General features: G+C 32.2%; 2 protein-coding genes and 1 pseudogene across 3 annotated transcripts; 2 read left to right on the forward strand and 1 right to left on the reverse strand.

Annotated features, from left to right (window-relative positions):
• Nucleotides 1-6,426: 6,426 nt before the first annotated feature.
• On the reverse strand, nt 6,427-9,375 carry LOC149495466 (putative beta-D-xylosidase 5; annotated as a pseudogene). The gene is made up of 6 exons (XR_016321337.1): nt 8,754-9,375; nt 8,361-8,665; nt 8,090-8,259; nt 7,561-8,003; nt 7,080-7,493; nt 6,427-6,992 (listed from the first exon to the last, which is right to left on the reverse strand). The product of XR_016321337.1 is annotated as a putative beta-D-xylosidase 5 (transcript).
• Nucleotides 9,376-11,027: 1,652 nt separating this feature from the next.
• On the forward strand, nt 11,028-11,489 carry LOC149495467 (putative invertase inhibitor). The gene has a single exon (XM_089723177.1). It carries the CDS (start codon nt 11,028-11,030, stop codon nt 11,487-11,489), a length of 462 nt encoding a protein of 153 aa, XP_089579303.1.
• Nucleotides 11,490-16,466: 4,977 nt separating this feature from the next.
• On the forward strand, nt 16,467-16,928 carry LOC149495468 (pectinesterase inhibitor-like). The gene has a single exon (XM_089723178.1). The coding sequence runs from the start codon at nt 16,467-16,469 to the stop codon at nt 16,926-16,928; it is 462 nt and encodes a 153-aa protein (XP_089579304.1).
• Nucleotides 16,929-21,908: the final 4,980 nt, after the last annotated feature.

The following is a 21,908-nucleotide window of genomic DNA, read 5'->3' on the forward strand; positions in this document are numbered from 1 at the left end:
AATTCATCGAGGATGGAAACAAGTAATACTGCTAGCTCTTTATTCCAGGCAACGCCACAAAATATAAGAGTCCAAGCTGAGCCTGCAACTGGACCTGCCCCTTTCAGTAGGCCTACACCCCAGCTTGAACGCACCCACCCAAACTACGCCTACAGTTGGAACTGCCCCTTAGCATGAGCCAACCTCCGGTAATGGTAAGAGAATATTATGAAAAAAAGTAAAGGGCCAAAATGATTAAAAGTGTCTTAAAAATTCCATTAGGCCAAAGTTTAAATCACAGAGTTGGATAGAAATTTTTTTTTCCCCTAAAAATAGGTGGGGGCAATTGCCGCTCTCCTCCACCATGTAGCTTCGTCCCTGGTAATGGTGGAAACCTAGCACCTCAACATAGGCTACCATCAATTTATGGCGATGGTAGTAACGGAAAAGGAAACATATTAAAAATGAAAAAGATTAATATTAAAAAGTATATTTGACATTATATATATAATACTTATTTCTTATAATTAACTTATCATTAATATCCCACTTTGAATAGAATTATTATAAAATTTATTATTACTAAAAAATTGATCTTACAAGTGATATTTTCAATGAAATTTATTTGCATAATATAACATGAATCATATGCTAATTTCTTTTTGCCAAATTGTTTCTATCATATCCACACTAGTTTTTTTGTAATAAACATTACATTGTCTATATCATGGTTTTTTTTAATATATATATAAGCAAGGATAATATTATTAAAAGCTAGAGAAGGTTATTTGGATCGCCAATAAATGAGAAATCAAGAACCAGGCAAAGCAATTTGTAACTGCAGTAGAAATAAGCACAGCGCATCGCCAATCAAAACACATCTTATATATCATGGTTTCATTTATAAGAATTTATGGAAACTAGCTTTTTCCCGATTCATTTTTAAGATTTTCAAAAAAATAATAAGAGACATTTACTAACAAAATCATAAATCAAAACTAAATTTTATTCACTTTGATTTTAGACAATAACATCTCCCTAACTCAAAATTTATTATCACTGCTAATTACCTAACTAAAACTAATTTGAAATGGAAAAGAAATTACATCATCCCCAATCATGATATTGTGCCCTCCTGACGGCAGAACACTATAAGCATTTGTTGTGCGGTGCCCACTCAATGGGACCCACATTTGAAACAAATAAAAAAAAAAGAAAACGTGGTAGGACCCACACGTAGTTGAAAATGGAAATAAGGAAATAAGAATTTTCTTCTTGGTAGGTGATCCGTTTTTCGGTGGACGCGTAATTAACGCGTCCACCTCTCCTAATCCCGCGTCCATCCCTCCTATAAATAGGAGATGGCACAACGCTTCATAACACACAGACCAAAAAGAGCGAAGAGAGTTTTTTTGAGAGAATTTGAGTTTTAGAATTGGGTTCTAAAACTCGGGTCAAGAGAATAGTGAGGATAATTTGGGAAACACTGTGTGAGTGCAACTATTTTGTATTACTCTCTTTGTAAGCCTACTATTTTTAATAGTGGAAGAATTATTCGGTTTTTGTCCCGTGGACGTAGCCCTAACAGTTAAAGGGTGAACCACGTAAATATCTGTGTCATATTTTTATTTTTCCGCTGTGTTATTTTTCTCGTAATCTTATTGCCGGGACCCAACAAGTGGTATCAGAGCCGAAGGTTTACCGGATCCGTGGATATATTTTAAAAATAAATATACCACGACGACGAGAAAATTACGCCGAGTCCATTAGTGCAGTCCGTTCGAAAAGACGTTGCAGAATCGACTTAGTGATGAATAGTAAAATAGTAACTCAAAGTTGATGGTGAACAGTACTATTGGCGTTACTGTTGCTGAGTCTGTTTCAAATAAGCCCAGCACTATTCACGCATAGTACTATTCACATATACAGTTACTATTCACGCATACAGGTACTGTTTACGTATACTGTTACTATTCAATTATACGGTCACTATTCACGTATACTACTATTCACGTATACGGTTTTGCTGGTGATAATATTCTGCACAAGTTAAAAATGGACGACAGAACAACAGGCACAATGGTTAGACTCAACTCATCAAACTATGCAGTATGGAAGATATTAATGGAAGATCTTCTATGCTGTAAAGATCTGTTTGAAACGATTGAGTTGAAGGGGGTCAGGCCAGCTTCAATAAATGAAAGCGATTGGAAGTCAATTAACAGAAAAGCAGTCGCAACTATTAGGCAGTCTGTTGAAATGAGCGTCATAAATCATATCGCTCATGAGAAAGATGCCTATTCAATTTGGAAGAAGTTGGAGGACATGTACGAGCGGAAGAATGCCCAGAACAAAGCCTTTTTAATTAAAAAGCTTGTAAATCTAAAGTACAAAGATGGCGAAAGTGCTTCAGATCACTTGGGCAAATTTCAAGAAATAGTGAACCAACTGACGACGTCAAAGATAGTGTTTGACGACCAGGTGCAGGCACTATTCTTATTGAGTTCCTTGCCAGACAGTTGGGAGACACTGACTGTTACGCTCAGTAATGTGTCGGAGGGGAATCTGACCTTAACCACAGTCAAGGAAAGCATTCTGAATGAAGAAACCAGACGTAAGGAGAATGCTACGAGTAGCAACTCAGATGCACTCGTTACAGTTACAGAAAGGAGGGGGAGAAGCAGAACAAGATACCCCCAAAATCCAGACAAACGTGACAATTCACGGAGAAGATCCAAGTCAAGAAAAGGTGTCACTTGCTATCATTGTGGCAAGCCCGGTCACATCCAAAGGCATTGTAGAAAGTGGAAGAAGGAACGAGCCAAAGAAAGTGATGAAGAAAAAGACGATACGGAGGTAGCTTCAGTAGCTATTGATGCTGACGCACTTGGTGATGGTAGTGCGCTGATTTCTCATGCTGGTCTTAGTGAGTGTTCCACTAGTCAACAATCTTTATGGATTATTGACTCTGCATGTTCTTATCATATTTCTTCAAATAAGGAATATTTCTCATCACTTACCCTCGGAGATTACGGCCATGTCAAGACTTTGAATGGCACATATGTGGAAAATTGCGGCATTGGAACAGTATGCATCAAAACCAATGCTGGATATGATCTCTGGTTGGAAGATGTGAGATACACTCCTACAGCAAACTTCAATCTGATCTCAGTTCACTGTCTAGATGAATTGGGCTATGCAAATTTGTTTGTCAACAGAACGTGGAAGCTTTCCAAAGGCAACTTGGTGTTCGGTCGAGGAAGAAAGTTCAACTCCCTCTACTACACCCAGGCTAAAGTTTGCACAGGAGTAGTGAATGCAGTTGAAGATTCATCTGCTGAGTTATGGCACAAACGACTTGGGCATTTGAGTGAGAAAGGAATGGAGACTCTCACTAAGAAGAAAATGCTATCTTTGAAAGGTTTGCCTCTGAAAATATGCACTGATTGTTTGTCTGGTAAACAACATAGAGTTTCCTTTCAAAGATCTCCTTCTCCATCTAGAAAACCTGGTATTCTAGAATTGATACACACTGATGTTTGCTCAATGGGTGACAAATCTTTGAGTGGCTGCTTATATTATGTTAGCTTTATTGATGACCATTCTAGAAAGGTGTGGGCTTTCCCAATAAAGTCAAAAGACCAGGTGCTGGATATGTTTAAAGTCTTTCATGTTAGTGTTGAAAGACAAACGGGAAGAAAGCTAAAATGTGTTAGAGCTGATAATGGTGGTGAGTACAGAGGTCCATTTGTGAAGTATTGCTCAGAACACGGCATCAGACTTCAGAAGACAGTTCCCAAAACTCCACAGCAGAATGGAGTTGCAGAGAGAATGAACAGGACCATTGTTGAAAGGGTTCGATGCATGCTCTCTCATGCTAAACTTCCTAAAACCTTTTGGGCTGAAGCAATGAATACTGCAGTTTACTTGATCAACCTTTCACCTTCAACCTCCCTCAAAGGAGATGTTCCAGAAAAGGTGTGGTCAAGGAAAAATATTTCTTACGATCATCTTAGAATATTTGGCTGCAGGGCTTTTGCTCATGTTCCAAAAGATGAAAGATCCAAGCTTGATTCGAAGTCAAAACAGTGTATCTTCTTGGGTTATGGAAATGATGATTTTGGGTACAGATTATGGGATCCAGTTGAAAAGAAGCTCATCAGAAGCAGAGATGTAGTATTCCTGGAAGACCAAACCATTGAAGACTTTGAGAAAAATGAAAAGCCAAAGTCTATCAATGAGTTTCCTGTTAGTCTTGATGCAGAACCTCATATAGAACCACAAAATGATGAAGAAGATGATGATGAACCTGTTCAGAATGATGCTGAACCAGCTCCAATAGAAGAACTGCCTCAATTGAGAAGATCTGCGAGAGGCAGGATACCTTCCCAAAGATATTCTCCTAATGAATATGACTTGTTGACTCAAGGGGGAGAACCAGAGAACTACCAGGAGGCAATGGAAGATTGTAAAAAGAATGAGTGGCTGAAAGCCATGCAAGATGAGATGGAGTCCTTGCATGAGAACCAGACTTATGAGTTGGTGAAACTGCCTCAAGGTAAGAAAGCATTGAAGAACAAATGGGTGTTCAGGTTGAAGACTGAACAGAACAACTCACAGCCAAGGTACAAGGCGAGACTGGTTGTGAAGGGATTCGGTCAGAAGAAAGGAGTTGACTTTGAAGAAATTTTCTCACCCGTAGTCAAGATGTCTTCTATCAGAGTTGTGCTCGGTTTAGCAGCTAGCCTGAATTTGGAGATCGAGCAACTTGATGTAAAGACCGCTTTCCTCCATGGTGACTTAGAGGAGGAAATTTATATGGAGCAACCAGAAGGGTTCAGAGTCAAAGGCAAAGAACACTTGGTGTGTAAATTGCAGAAAAGCTTGTATGGCCTCAAACAAGCTCCAAGACAATGGTACAAAAAGTTTGACTCTTTCATGGTAAATCATGGGTATGAGAAAACTACTTCTGATCACTGTGTATTTGTGAAAAAGTTCATAGAAGGCGACTTTATTATTCTCTTGTTATATGTGGATGATATGCTTATTGTGGGCCAAGATGCTAAGAAAATTGAGAGCTTGAAAAAGGAACTTGGAAAATCCTTTGCCATGAAGGATTTGGGATCGGCAAAACAGATACTCGGAATGAAGGTCTCCAGAGACAGGAAAAAGAGAAAGTTGTGGCTGTCTCAAGAGAAGTACATCGAGAAAGTTCTCAGCAGATTCAATATGAGCAATGCAAAACCAGTTTCTACTCCGCTTGCAGGTCATTTCAAATTAAGTCTTAGTCAATGTCCTTCAAGTGAGAAAGAAAAAGAAGAACTGAAGAAAATTCCTTATGCATCCGCCGTTGGCAGCTTGATGTACGCCATGGTATGCACAAGACCAGATATAGCTCATGCTGTTGGTGTTGTTAGCCGATTTCTTTCAAATCCAGGTAAAGAACACTGGAATGCAGTGAAGTGGATTCTCAGGTATCTTAAGGGCACTTCCAAAATGTGCTTATGTTTTGGTGATAATAGACCTGTGTTAGATGGTTACACAGATGCAGATATGGGTGGTGATGTTGATTCGCGCAAATCAACTTCTGGATATCTGATGACTTTTGCAGGAGCAGCAGTTTCTTGGCAATCAAAATTGCAAAAATGCGTTGCACTCTCATCCACTGAGGCGGAATATATCGCCATTACAGAAGCTAGCAAAGAACTCTTATGGATGAAGAAATTCCTACAAGAATTGGGTGTAGAACAAGAGAAGTACATTCTGCTATGTGATAGTCAAAGCGCGATACATCTCAGCAAGAATTCGACCTTTCATTCAAGGTCAAAGCACATTGATGTGAGGTATCATTGGATACGCGATGCGCTGGAGATGAAGTTATTTCAGATTGAAAAGATTCACACTGATGATAATGGCGCTGATATGATGACTAAAGCTTTACCTACGGAGAAACTTGTCACTTGCAGAAAGATAGCTGGTATGGCTAACGTCCCCACTTGAGTGTGCAGGGGGAGATTTGTTGTGCGGTGCCCACTCAATGGGACCCACATTTGAAACAAATAAAAAAAAAAGAAAACGTGGTAGGACCCACACGTAGTTGAAAATGGAAATAAGGAAATAAGAATTTTCTTCTTGGTAGGTGATCCGTTTTTCGGTGGACGCGTAATTAACGCGTCCACCTCTCCTAATCCCGCGTCCATCCCTCCTATAAATAGGAGATGGCACAACGCTTCATAACACACAGACCAAAAAGAGCGAAGAGAGTTTTTTTGAGAGAATTTGAGTTTTAGAATTGGGTTCTAAAACTCGGGTCAAGAGAATAGTGAGGATAATTTGGGAAACACTGTGTGAGTGCAACTATTTTGTATTACTCTCTTTGTAAGCCTACTATTTTTAATAGTGGAAGAATTATTCGGTTTTTGTCCCGTGGACGTAGCCCTAACAGTTAAAGGGTGAACCACGTAAATATCTGTGTCATATTTTTATTTTTCCGCTGTGTTATTTTTCTCGTAATCTTATTGCCGGGACCCAACAGCATTATAGCCTATGATCTGCAGGCTTTTACAAACATTAAACTCAAAACTAACCTTCTCACTACTTTTAGCTTTAACAAAAAGCCTCGTAAACCCAATCACTTGCTTAATATTTGCCTCTATAATTCCTTCCGGAGGCTTGTCGTATACAATCATAATTTCGCTTCCATCTCTGAATCCCACATTTTTCACTTCAATATCAAACTGAAAACTTTCCTTACAGGATAAGTGATTAGTTCGGATTATGTCAATGTTACAACTTGTTTAGTTTTATATTGACTGGTGTTCTTGGAGATGTTAACTTATAGGTGAAGTTAGTGTAGCTGAGTCCATCCCCAGATGGGTAAACGGTAGAGCCATTAAAGAATTTATAAGCGCGACCTGGATAGCTTAATTCATCATTTGGCCTCAATTGTAGAGATGTCTTTGGTAGTTGATCAACAAAATCTGTTTGATGCCAAGTAAGTGGTAGTCTTCCTCCTGAACCGAAAAAAAAAAAGATAAAAAAATTACAAAAATTATTAAAAACTGAAATTTCTTAATTAAAACTATCAGTCAGTCAATGACCAGGATTGTATTTTCCGAAAACAACATCTGCAATGGCCCGACCACCTTCTTCTCCAGGGTATCCAGCCCGCAAAATGGCTTTGATATTGACATTGTTTTTAGCGAAAGTGATATCTATTCCTCCTGCTGAGATGATTACAAGAATAACTGGACCTTTGGCAGCATTCGCAACATTGTTGATAAGTTCAGTTTGGTAACCAGGAAGGAGGAGATCCTCCCGATCTCTGGTTTCGGCTTCAACAGACAAGTCAATACCTGCTACTATTATAGTAGCATCAGCTTCCTGTGCAACTTGCATTGCTGACAATACCAATTTGTCATCCCTACAAGCAACGTCGACGCATCCAATTGCATAACTCACTTTTGCATATGTCGAAAACCCATCAATAGGAGAGATATATCGGCATGGAATTCCTGGAATCAAAATGTTAATTATATTTATAATACAATTGAACTGTGTTTGTATTTAAAAAATATGTACCTGCATAATTTCCGATCATAGCTTTTGTAGCGTTAGCATGAGGACCAACCATAGCTAAGGTTTTGATCGTATCAGACTTCAAGGGTAAAGTATCATCATTATTTTTTAGCAGGACAATTCCATCCCTCGCAGCTTGTGCTGCTAATTCAATGTGTTGTTCGGAACACACGTCTTTGATGCCAAGAGATTGAAATTGAGGGATTCCATCAAAGAACCCTACTCTCAGAAGCGCCACATAGAGATATTTAAGTGACCTATCTATGTCTTCTTCCCCGACCTTTCCTTGCTTTACTGAAGCTTCTGTGTTTTTGGTCTAGTATTCTCCACAGTCCAGATCCAAGCCTGCTTTAAGTGTTCTTGCAACTGCATCCTCCTTGGTGTCATCAAGAAATTTATGGCGTTCAACCATAACTTGGATGGAATCACAATCTGATACTATATATCTGTCACAAAAAGAATAAAATCGTATTGAGTTGTATTAGTTATAGAATAAAGAAATTAAATGAATTCAAGCTGATCATATCTTTACCCATGAAGATTCCACTCTCCTCTGATGGTTTGATTTAAGAGCTTTGAATCAGCACAAGCAGGTATGCCGTTAACACGATTGAAAGAGCACATAATACTGCTCACATCACCTTCTTTACTACACATCTCGAAAGGTCGATTAAAAGTTTCTACCATATCTTGTTCATGCACCTGCATTAAGTTATAACTTTAATTAATTCTCATTCATTTTGAAAATTAAGATGATTTTAAATTTTGAAAAAAAAAAAAAGGTTTTTCTTCAAGAAAATTACTCTAGCATCAAAGATATAGCGTTCGGTGTTATTCCAATTTTCAAGATCATAGGCAGTAAATTGCTTGCAACTTGAGGAAACTTTGGGAGGTCTGGAGTCTGGATCTGGGTGATTTTCAGTCCCTTCCACGTCTTGTAAGCCTCTTACAAACTAGACGCATATCTACCTACAATGAAAGGATCTTCTCCAGGTGTTTCAATGGCTCTTCCCCATCGAGGATCCCTTACTACGTTAATAACCGGACTCCAGAAAGTTAATCCAGCCCGACCTAAATTGTACATTGCCCTTGCTTCGGTCGAAACAGCCTGCATTAGTTAAATATTTACATTAATAGCTAGCCCGTATGAGCAAAAATCGACTTTTAATGCTAGAAACAGCAACAAAACTAATTACCTGACCAATAGTTTTCCATAAAGACTCGTTAAAAGCAGCTGTTGTGAGTATTACAGTAGGGAAGCTAGTTGCACCAGGAACAACTTCATCAAAGAAAGTTCCTGGGCCTGTACTGGACACACCATGCAAGGCTTCAGACCACCAATTATATTTAGGTAACCCTAACCTAGGCACACCATAAGCCGCATGTCCGAGCTGTTGAACCTTTTCTTGCAATGTCATACGGTTTACCAAGTCTCTAGCCCTAGCATCATAGGGAAGGGACTTGTCACAGAAGGAAAAATTTGCCATGTCCAATCCAAGGGCAGCATACCTAGAAGGGTCACAGACATAAGTAAAGTTAGTCCCAGTAAAGGAAACATCATCTTTGCCTAATATGGTGGCGTCTAATGGATTTTTCAGTCCATTTCTAGCTGCCGTAGTAGAAATGGCAAAGAAAGCAACACATAAAAGATTGATAATGAGAATAGAACTTAAGTTTTCAGCCGTGGCCTTGTTAGATTTTTCAGAGGCGCTTATGGTTCTAAAACTGGTTGTAGAGGCAATTCTTGATTTTTTTTCATAGTTCGTTTCCAATATCTTGAAACTTTCTAAGCTAGCTGTTGAAGTAAGATTCATATATATTTTCAGTTAAGATTATATCTTGATATCTCTCCTTTTTGTTTTTTATTTTGTATATATGCATAGAACTTAAGCTTATCTTTTGTTGTCTTTTTATTCATAAAGAAAAAAAAAAGATTATTTAGTTTTTATCCAATAATACCATTCCTAATATGATTTGAAAATGAAAAATTCTTTATTCTTTTGCTTTGTTTTTTTAATGAAAATCTTTTTTTTTTTTTAGAGAGAGAGAATTTAATAAAAATAAGTTGTTCTCTTTCCTTAAAATAAAAATAAATTACCCAATAACATTATTCTCAAAATGGAAAAGTATATATATTTTAAAGTAAATTTTATAAAATTAGTACGGTCATACGAAACAAGTAAATATCCTATATATAAGTATTTAGTTTTACTTATTATATAGATAGCATAGTTAATCTATGTGATTTTTTTTGATAAAAATTATTAATAATCCGATAAATCTTTTTTTTCTATTTGACTTTTTCTAAGTATTTTTTTTCACAACCTATGTAAATGGAATAAATAATAATTGATTTAATATTATATATCATAATTTATATTCTGAGAATAAAATTTTGGCTTTATTTGAATATCCATCATATGTAATTTTTTTCACATATGATACAATTCTTCACATATTTTTTATTTATTGGTTTTATATATTGTATGGATGGCATAATAAATCCCTGCCATTTTCATTCACTTTAATTAAATCTTTTATACAAATTATATTGGTGAATTCATTAGAGACATGGTTACCGATCAGGGTAGCGTTAAAAAATCATGGCGAATTCACATTTAACATATATTCTCATACCAACAAATATAATAAAAATAATACAAATATTTCTCCAGCTTGAGTTTTTTATTTCTTTCCTAACATTTAAATATCATTTCAAATATTACAATAGTTTGATGATAAGATTATATATATACCTCGTATAATTTGTCTCTAATTTTAACTTAAAAAATTATTACCATGGCATTTTTTTCTTAATATCTATTCTCAAAATTATAGATGCTTGCTATTATAAAATTTTTATTCAAAAATAAAAACATTTATTCCTGAATTATTTTTATAGAAATTAACACTTCCACATTTTGAAAGTTTTATTACTTCTTACGAACAAAAAACAAAGAATTTATTTTCGTATGCTTTGGCGGGAAAGATATTGCGCAAATAACCTCAATTTAATGTACAATTTTGTTTAATAATGTTCATACACTTCATAGTAATTAGGATTATTATGATCCACTCAATTGCACAAGATAACTTTGTGAAATAAAACTGCCATATATAGACAATCCAGAAACCAGAAATAACATTGGACTTTTGTAATTTGAGAATCAATAGATTATTCTGTTATTTTTTGCCTGTTAATTGGTTCTCCACATGTGTTTTTACCTCCTTATTCTCTTCCTATTTCTTTAACAATCAAATCCAAATATAGAAAATAGTTAAAAACAACCTAAAATACCCAAACCTTTGTTTACTACAAATACAAGAAGAAAGCAAAAGAAAAATTCGCCACGAGAAAGATTTTCATTGACATATATACAAGAAGGCAAATAAAAAATAATTGGCAAGAGATAAAAATTCGACGAAACATCATGTCTTCGAAAATCTTTTTCATTGTCCTACTTTTTGCCATGATTGCTACTAGTCACCAAGCCTCAGAATTGTTAAATCAATCATGTGACAAAACCTTATACAAGGATTTCTGCAAAGAAGCCCTAGCGTCAGCCACAGCAAGTGACATGCAAAGCTTGACAAAAAGTGCACTAGACGTAGCATCATTGAATGCCAATGAAATATTGAAGCTCATCCCTAAATTGCTCGGAACAAGTTCAGATGCATCTGTAAAGCAGGCTTTAACAGATTGCTCTGAGGTCTATCAGAGTGCCCTTGATCAGATTAAGGAATCAACGGCTGCTGTTGATGCTAAGGCTTATAATGATGTTAATACATGGATTAGTGCTGTGATGACCAGTTCTAAGACTTGTGAGGAAGGTTTCAATGGAGTTACATCTCCATTGACTAGGGTCAACACAAAATTTAGCCAAATTTCCAGTATTATTTTAACATTTTCAAATCTCTCCGCCCAAAATTGAACTCTTATGTGAGCCCATCTAATCTTTCCATATGTGTATTATTGTAAGGTCAGATTAGTGCAACAATCATTTATGGAAATGAATCCATATTAACATTTCATTTTATAATTTTTTTAAAATTTTTCTAGTTTCTCTTGTTTCTTGCTCTAAATCACTAGTAAGTCGATCTAAACTAGCTATTTGGCATTGAAATGCATTTTAATTAAATAAAAAAAAATCAAGTTGTTAATTAAAAATTGCAAAAATGAGATTTTTACTCCCACATGCATGTTTAGAAATTAGAACGAATAAAAATTAATTTGGTTCTTGAACTTGTTTAGCATGATTCAAAAGGCTAGAATTGATCTTTTAGATCAATTTAGCCCTTGAACATCTATAAAATGATTAAAAAGATCCGAGTTTACTTAGTAATTTAACCTTGAACTTGTTTTTATTTTTATAAATTTAATAATTTATTTAATTTAACATGATTGACTTTTTATCTCTTTTTATCCAACACTAAAAACACTCATATCAAACTTTTCCTACACTAATGAATACAAATTTAAAATTCACAAAACATCATTTCTTGTAACATAATAAATTTAAAAACATATGCATTATAACTTTAATTTATTTAACATGAAAAATGTATGTATTTCATAAGCGATAACCCAGTAATAGAGATTAATTTTAAAATGTTCAAATTAATACATATTTATAAACTCAAAATCATCAATCAAGGTAAAGAGAGATACAATATACTTCATATATTATTTTCCAATATTTTATAATTAATTAACTTTTTAATAAATTAGTCAGCTCGATCCCAATTGCAGTTTTAATGTCTATTTAATGATTTTCGCATTGTAAGTACAATGAAGAATTAGATGTTAAATTGACTCAAAATGTCATTTTTGAAATTATTTTAAATAAGTTTAGGGGTTAAATTAGATTACAAAGTAAAATAAGATCTTTTCAATAATTTTATACATGTTTATGGACTAAATTGCCCCAAAAGGTCAAATCTGACTTTTTTTATCCCGTGAAACATTCCAAATTAGAACTCCTCTTTAATTTCTATGATTTTGGTTGAGTTCTATTCAACAAAAATGATTGTGGATTGACTTATGAACCAAACCAATGAAATTAAAGATTTTTATTGAAATGAATATATTTCTGACCACACAATTGAAAAAAAATATGTAAAATCGAAACACTTTTTAAAAAATCTTTAATTTCATTGCTTTGATAAATAAGTGGGTCATAGACCCAATTTAGATAAGTTTTTTCCATAAAAATTACTGGAACAATTAATAGCCACTAAAACAACTAACATTATCAAATAGGGCACATCAAAGCATAGCCTAGTGGTAAGTGTATATATGACCCGATAATAGATTCAAGTTTGAATCCCCCTCTCCAAATACTCAAAATAAAAACATTGTCAAGTAGGAATATTCATGGTACAAGATAACTTTGTGAGATAAATGCCTCATTATTATGATTTTTTTTTTTTTTTTTTTACTTTGATCCTATTAATTTGTTCTTTTCTTATTATGCTCTTATCCAAAAATACAAAGTAGTTACAAACACCTTAAAATAGAATCTATCAAAAATAGAAAATAGTTAAACGCAATTTTAAATACCCAAACCTTTGCTTAGCACAAATACAAAAAGACGGCAAAAGAAAAATTCGCCAAGAGAGATTTACATTGACATGTATACAAGAAGGAAAATAAAGAAAAATTGGTGAGAGAGAAAAATCCCGCGAAAGATCATATTTCCAAAATCTTTTTCTTTGCCATGATTTCTACTAGTCACGAACAGGGCTTAGATTTAATAAATCAATCATGTGAAAAAACATTATATAATAACTATTGTGAAGAAGCTCTAGTAGTAGGCCAACAAGTGACCCGCCAAGCTTGAAAAAATATGCACTTGACATAGCATCATTGAGTGCAACTGAAATCTCCAAAGCTATCACCGGAATACTCTAACACAATTTCAGATGAATTTGTGAAGCAACGTCTAAAAGATCGCTCTAACATCTGTGAGAATTCTATTCATCAAATTAAGAAAGTAAAAGCTACTGTTGAATCTAAAACTTACAATGATGTTAATAGACGGAGCCAAGAATTAAAGCCAGGAGGGGCTAAAAAAATTTCAAGAGTTAAAGGGACAAAATTGAAAGATTTACTATTTTAAGGGATAAAATAATAAAATTTAATATTTTATGGATACAATCTAAGAAAAAATTTTTGTTTGAGGGGGAGGGGGCCAACCATTGAACCCTTAGCTCCGTCATTGCTTAATACATTAATTCTAAATAATTATAGTTGAAGTACCCTATGGCATACTCTCGGTAAATGCTCAAACGACTTTCAACAAAAGGGTACTTGTACCAAAAATGGACACAGGTGTTTAGGTAAAGAATACCTCAAGGCACAAAATAACTCTCTCTAAGGAACTTGGCAAAGTAGTTTTGTAACTTCTGGAGAACACGTGCTACCTCACAAAGAGGGTCGCAGTGACCAGGCCAAGGCAACTGTTTACTAAAAACGCCTCGCAAAGTCATAATACTATGTACGGGGTTGATGTCTGCCAGTGTCGAAAGGTCAAGAAAGTTGGTGACTTGATGTCGTACATACAACTTTCGTCAAATATGGCTTTCCACATAATTCTATATGTATCTATGAGATCGAGTATGAAATTCTGTTTGCTCACCTTAAATTGAGCATCTCTCTCCTTTCTTTTCCCGCTAAGCTTGGAAATCCTGTATTTTACATATCCATATGATTGAGTCCTTGGATTTTCAACATGCTATAAAAAGCAGTGATTTGAATTATTGCTATTTGACTCGAACCGGTTCTAAAAAAATTAAGGCATTTCGAATTGTTTGTTGACTTTGTCAGACTAATCAAAAACAAGTTTTTGTTGTCACAAGGCTATTGAGGAAAAAAAAAAAGATAGAAAATCAATAATTCCTCAAAAAAAAAATATTATAGATTGGTTTGGCATATGGGACTATCTACATATGAGGTGTAGACAAGTCTTATCTTTAGGTTGGGTAATCTAATTTGAAATTTAAATTTGATTAATTTATCTTTTTACCTTTTCTTCGTATTAATATTTATGATAATTTTTTTTGCGAGAAAAATCAAACTAGAAATTTTATTAATCGAAACTGTATATAAATATAGGATACAGATCAATATATTTCTATATTTTTGTATAGCAAATCTAATAATAAAGTACTTATATAAATAATTAAAAAACACAATCTTAATTTGAAGTATCTGATCGAGTTGACAAAATATAATAGATGTACCATAGATGATCGCTTGCACCACTTGATGGCTATTCACGGTTACTGATTGACTCCATAGTCTTTCTACAAGTCTAATCTGATTATCTTCAAATTTCTTCCTTCTAATGGAGATGAGATCTGCACTTCTTTCTGTATTACTATCTAAATAATAAAAGACGTTAGATAAAATCAGCATGATGTTGATAACAATAACTCAGAATTAGATCTAAGAACAAAATGCCGATATATGAGCAACAGTAAACTTCAATATTTGAGTGACAATAATTCAGATCTGTTATTATTTGAAAAAATAAATAAACAAAAAAGGAAAGGGGTGATTACCGGTGGCCCATGGAAGAAGAAAAAAGAGATTTTAAATTTTAGGTTATAGGTTTTAGGAGTAAGAGAGAGAGAGGGAGGAACAGCGAGGCTGTTTAATAATATTTATGGTAATAAGAAAGTTACTAATTACAAAATTAAAATAAGCAAATTACATAACAACTGCTTGTTAATAGAGCAATTTCCATATTTTTATGCCTGTCAATTATAAATGGGATTTCTAAAATTATATTGATTCACAATCTTTCAATTTTGTAATTCACATTTTAACATATTTTTTCATACCAACAAATATAATACAAATAATACAAATATTTCTCCAGCTTGATTTTTTTTTTTTTAAATTTCTTGCCTAAGATTTAAATATCATTTCAAATATTATAATAATTTGATAATAATATACCTTATTACATACCTCGTATAATTTGTCTCTAATTTTGCCTTAAAAAATTATTACCATGGCATTTTTTTCTTAATATCTATTCTCAAAATTATAGACGCTTGCTATTATAAAATTTTTATTCAAAAATAAAAGCATTTATTTCTGAATTATTTATATAGAAATTAACAATTGCAAAATTTGAAAGTTTTATTACTTCTTACGAAGCATTTATTCTCGTACGCTTTAGCAGGAGAGATATTGACCAACTAACCTCAACCTCAATTTTTTTTTTTTTTTTTTTTTTTTAATAACCAGGAGGTGTAATCATCCCCCTGATTGTGTAAAGGTTTTTGGTTTTCCCATTAAAGTGTTTTTTCTGGACATCAAACATGTATTCTCATCCTTACGGGATTTAGTCGCTTGCCACTCCAACCAACGTTTTATTAGTCAAAATAATCTCAATTTAAAGCACGTTGTTAGTCAAAATAATCTCAATTTAAAACACGTTGTAAAGTACAATTTTATTTAATACTCTTCATACACTTTCATGGTTATTAGGATTTTATTATGATCCACACAATTGTAAAGATAATTTTGTGAAATAAAACTGCCATATATAGACAATCCAGAAACTAGAAATAACATTGGACTTTTGTAATTTGAGAACCAATAGATTATTCTGTTATTTTTACCTGTTAATTGGTTCTCCACATGTTTTTTTACCTCCTTATTCTCCTCTTATTTCTTTAACAACCTGTCCAAAAATAGAAAATAGTTAAAAACAACCTAAAATACCCAAACTTTTGTTTAGTACAAATACAAGAAGAAGGCAAAAGAAAAATTCGCCAAGAGAAAGATTTTCATTGACACATATACGAGAAGGCAAATAAAGAAAAATTGGCGAGAGAGAAAAATCCCACGAACCATCATGTCTTCGAAAATCTTTTTCTTTGCCCTATTTTTTGCCATGATTTCTACTAGTCACCAAGCCTCAGAATTGTTAAATCAATCCTGTGACAAAACCTTATACAAGGATTTCTGCAAAGAAGCTTTAGGATCAGCCCCAGCAAGTGACATGCAAAGCTTGACAAAAAGTGCACTTGACATAGCATCATTGAGCGCCAATGAAGTATTGAAGCTCATCCCCAAATTGCTCGAAACAAGTTCAGATGCATCTGTAAAGCAGGCTTTAACAGATTGCTCTGAGGTCTATCAGAGCGCTCTTGATCAGATTAAGAAATCAACGGCTGCTGTTGATGCTAAGGCTTATAATGATGTTAATACATGGATTAGTGCTGGGATGACCAGTTCTGAGACTTGTGAGGAAGGTTTCAATGGAGTTACATCTCCATTGACTAGTGTCAACACAAGATTTAGCCAAATTTCCAGTATTATTTTAACATTTTCCAATCTCTCCGCCAAAAATTGAACTCTTATTTGAACCCATCTAATCTTTCCATATATGTATTATTGTAAGGTCAGATTAGTGCAACAATCATTTATGGAAATGAATCCATATTAACATTTGATTTTATAATTTTTTTAAAATTTTTCTAGTTCTCTTGTTTCTTTCTCTTTTTTTTTTTTTTTTTTGGGGTTTTTTTGCTCTAAATCATTAGTAAAAGCACGAGTAAATCATTCTAAACTTGCTATTTAGCATTGAAATGCATTTTAATTAAATAAAAAATTTAAGTTGTTAATTAAAAATTGCAAAAATGAGATTTTTACTCCCACATGCATGTTTAGAAATTAGAACTCCCTCTTTAATTTCTATAATTTTGGTTGAGTTCTGTTCATGAAAAATTGTTGTGGATTAATGTGGGGACTTTGCTTAACTATTATAACAGAAAGAACGTTTTTACTGTTTAGAGGTGAAAATAGTGGATTATGAAAGTGACTAAGACAAGTAATAGGGACTAAAACAATTATAATTTTCATGGTACAAGATAACTTTGTGAAATAAATGTGTCATTGTTATGATTTTTTTTTTTTTTTTTTTTTTACTTTGACCCTCTTAATTTGTTCTTCATATTTCATATTATATATCCTCTTATCCAAAAATATAAAATGGTTAACCTACTAAGCCCCAAGCCGGATTAGGCCGGCTCTGATAATAGAATCCGGATACCGGTGGTTTACACAAAAAAAATACAAATGGTTAGTATAAATACAAGAAGAAAGCTAAAGAAAAATTCACCAAGAGAGATTTCCATTTGCATATATACAAGAGGGAAAACAAAGAAAAATTGGCCAGAGGAAAAAATCTTGGGAAATATCATCTCTTCAAAAATCTTTTTCTTTGCGCTATTTTTTCCCATGATTTCTACTAGTCACCAAAAGGGCTCAGATTTAATAAATCGATCGTGTGAAAAAACATTATACAAGGACAATTGCGAGGAAGCTCTAGCAGCAGGCCGAACAAATGACATGCCAAGCTTGACAAAAGATGCACTTGAGATAGCATCATTGAGTGCAACTGAAATCTCCAAAGCCATCACCGGAATGCTCGACAGAACTTCATTTGAATTTGTAAAGGAACGTCTAAGAGATTGCTCTAAGATCTATAAGAGTTCTATTGATCAAATTAAGAAAGCAAAGGTTGTTGTTGATTCTAAAGCTTACAATGATGTTAATACATTGGCTACTGTTGTGATTACCGGTTCTGAGTCTTGTGAGGATGGTTTTCACGAAAAAAAGAAAAAAAAAAAACAGAAGTTACATCTCCATTGGCAGATATAACCCCAAGATTTGTCGAACTTTGCAGCTTTATTGTAACATTTTCAATCTCATTGGCCAAAAATTAAACTCTTGTGTGAACTCATCTTATACCTATTATTGTAAGATGAGGTTTACATGCAACAAATACCAATGGAAATGAATCCACATATATTGACATTATGATAGTAATGATCTTTACAAGTCAATTATGGATTATTCAATAAATGTTTAATCGATTTTAAAAATTAGAATATTTAATAAAATGATTTTATAAGTTGAAATATTAATATGTACAATTTTATAATTAAAATGTTCAACAGATTAAAAGATTGGATGTATCGCAAAAGTTTTTTTAAAAAAAAAAAGTATAAAATTAAATTAATGTCATATACCAATATATGTACAAACCTATCAACTTTTATGATATATCGATTTTATTGAATGAAATCTATTGTTTGATTGAAGTCAATAGATTAAAATGAGAGTAAGAAGAATCTAAATCAAGATAAACTCTTAAAGAAGAATTCCTGACATAGACCAACATTTATGACTATCATATATATTATAATAATAATAATTTCTTCTAAATCTTTATGTCTGAAGAAAAAAATCTTCATCGCATCATATCCAATTTGAATCTCCAAAGTTCCAAAAATCTTAACATTTGAATTTCGATTAAGAGATGTGCTTCTATTTTATGGCCCCTCAAATTTTCTCCTTATTCATTTGATACGATATAGATGTTCAACGTAGGTAGTTTTGCATTATCATCAATTTCCTAAATTTGAAAAATATTTTGTTTTCTTTTAACAAAATTTTATATATACAACTTCTGAACCTTATACTATTTGATTTGTTATTGTAATTGTATTTACCAGAATATTTTTTCTATTATTGGACCTAACTCGACAAGTTTATTGTAATTATATTGGATGATTAAAATTTAAATAGAAAATAAAAATTTTTTAAAATATATTAAAATAAAAGGCTAATTTTTATTATTATTATTATTATTGAATTCCTCTCTCTCTTCACCCTCTCTAACATAAGTAGGGGTGAGCAAGCGGTAAACTGAACCAAATCAAGGCCAAAATGCAAATTGAGATTTTTGGACGACGGATTGAATCAAACTAATATTGGCATTTAAATCAAACCGAATCAAACCATTTAGTCTAGCCAATTTTTTTTATCTGTTTTTGCCATGTTGGTTCAGTTCTATGAAACAGATTCAAACTAACCAACAAATTCTGTTGAGACCGACTAACCGGTAAATCGAACTAAAATGGGTTAGTTCAATTTTTGTTATATTCGGTCGTGGTTTTTCACGCCCCTAAACATAAGTACATTTGATATCTTTTCCTCTTTCATTATTGTCAGTAGAGCAGGTTTCCTGGACTTTAGTTTTCTATGTTCATATTATTATTAAGATGTAAAAGTCAGCTAAATTTGGCACATTTCATACTCATAATTGAATATTATTGTTAATTAGCAGGTTTAATGGAATATAATTAAGAAGGTGTCTTTTGGTGTTAGTGTTTGTTTTTCTTGTTTTGTTTCTTTTTATTTTTCTTTTGCATTTGTTTATTTTATGTTATGTACATTTGTCAATATTGAAAATAATTACAAACACTAAATTACAATTAATTAGGACAAAACTTGTCTATTTCACGTGGAAGACCAAATCTTGAAGACGACCAATTCCTTAATTTCATCAGTTGCTTGTTCCATACATACTTCTTCCAGAAAATTAATGTACCATAGCAACATAGTATTTTAAATTTATTTTTTACACATTATCCTGTCAACTTTTATTTATCATTTAATATTTTTACGGACAATTAAATAAATAATTAAATCATTAAATTATAATAAAATATTTCTTAATTAATTAAATAAACCCTTATCTCACATAATTGCTCTAATTTCAATAGTTTTATTTCTATTAATTTCCCATTAAAATTAAAAGAGAAAAAAAATAATATAATAAGTTCTTAAGAAATTAGATATAATAATTTGATGTGTTTAATAGAGATAATAGTAAAATCAGAAAAGATTAATTAATACTCTTTAATTTTTTTTTTCAAAATGATAAATAGTTTTTTTATGAAAAAAACTTTTAAAATGCCACGGATAAAATGAATGAAGAGATATATCAATAATAAAACCAATAAAATTAAGTAAAAAATAATAATATTTGAGATTAGGAGCAAACACTGTGCCATTGGAAAGCTTACTAATCTGCCAATTAAATTATTTCATTGAAATGTTTTATAATTTATGATGTAGACTTTCTAGAAAGAAGTCAAGAATTGAATAATTGATTCATCATTTCTACACTTAATTGTCGGCAAAAGACCAAGTCTAAGTCTACGTCAATGAAATAAAAAATAAATAAATCTCTTTGCAGTTGGGTAATAACACATCTCCTTTCTTCTTCCTTTTCTTCCTTTTTTTTTTTTTTTTTTTTTTTTTTGGTTTTCTTTCTTTCAAAATCCCTCAAAAAACTTATTACTCTCCCAATTCTATTTTATCCATAAGCTCAAGTGATAAAGCACGCTTAAATTAATGCATAATCTTTGCAAAATCAATAAATTAATTTGTGAAGACAAAAAACACTTATAAAGAGATTTTAAAACCTCAAAATAAGATTAGTTTTGCATAAAAAAAGTTATAGAAATATTTATTAAAAAAATGACATTTTAAAAATAATTAAGGTATAGTTATAGCTAAAAATATAAATAAATTATAATTCATTTTAGTTATATTAAGGTGTTAAAAATAATTCTAGTTTCGTTACAATAAAATATAGTGATAATTGTCAAAACTTAATTATATGTTATTCTCCCATATTTTTAGATATGTGCGTTTATTAAACAGTTTAAACCACATATAAACTGCATCAAATTGCTTTAAATCACCTATCAATTTTATATGTATGGCTTATTTTTTAAAATTTAGCAAATCATTTTGAAAATATTTATTTTAGTTTCTATTAATCAAACGGTTTAAATTAAACCAAATCATTTATTGAGGACGTTCTCAAAAAGTTGTAATGACGTATACTTTTTATCTATGAATGTAAGTCTTTTCAACTCATTGCACGGAAATGACTTTAATAATTAAGAAATATGTTTTTGTCAATTATTTAGTCAACACCTTCAATGAATGCAATTATAAAATGGAAAATAAACTTGCATATCCTTTGTCCTATGATAAAAGTTTATCATTATATTATTAATAACCAAATGCATAAATTAATCTTGAATTTTATTACTTTAAATATTTATAGCTCCCTCAAATTTTACTTTAATTTATTAAATATTTATTTCTAAAGTTACACGTGTTACACTTCAATTTATAAATCATTTTATTAAACATTTCGATTTGAAAAATTATGTCAATTAAACACCTAGTTGAAAAGTAAATATCATCATTATTCCAAAAATTATTCTAATTATATATTAAATTAATATTTTTCATATAAAAGCCAGAAACTATAAAAACATATATTTTTAGTACGGAAAGGTGTGTGATACTATAGAAATTTGTAAGTTTACGTGTATGATAAGTTATCTATAAATTTCGAAATATCACAAGATTAAAATTACAAAGTTCAAGATTAAATTTCTATATTCAACTTATCATTGATGGATGCAAAAATATTTATTACAGCACTAAACTATTTCATTAT

Source organism: Jatropha curcas, chromosome 6 (assembly GCF_041381405.1).
Source record: "Jatropha curcas cultivar XTBG-Jc1 chromosome 6, XTBG_Jcur_1.0, whole genome shotgun sequence".
NCBI lineage: Eukaryota > Viridiplantae > Streptophyta > Magnoliopsida > Malpighiales > Euphorbiaceae > Jatropha > Jatropha curcas.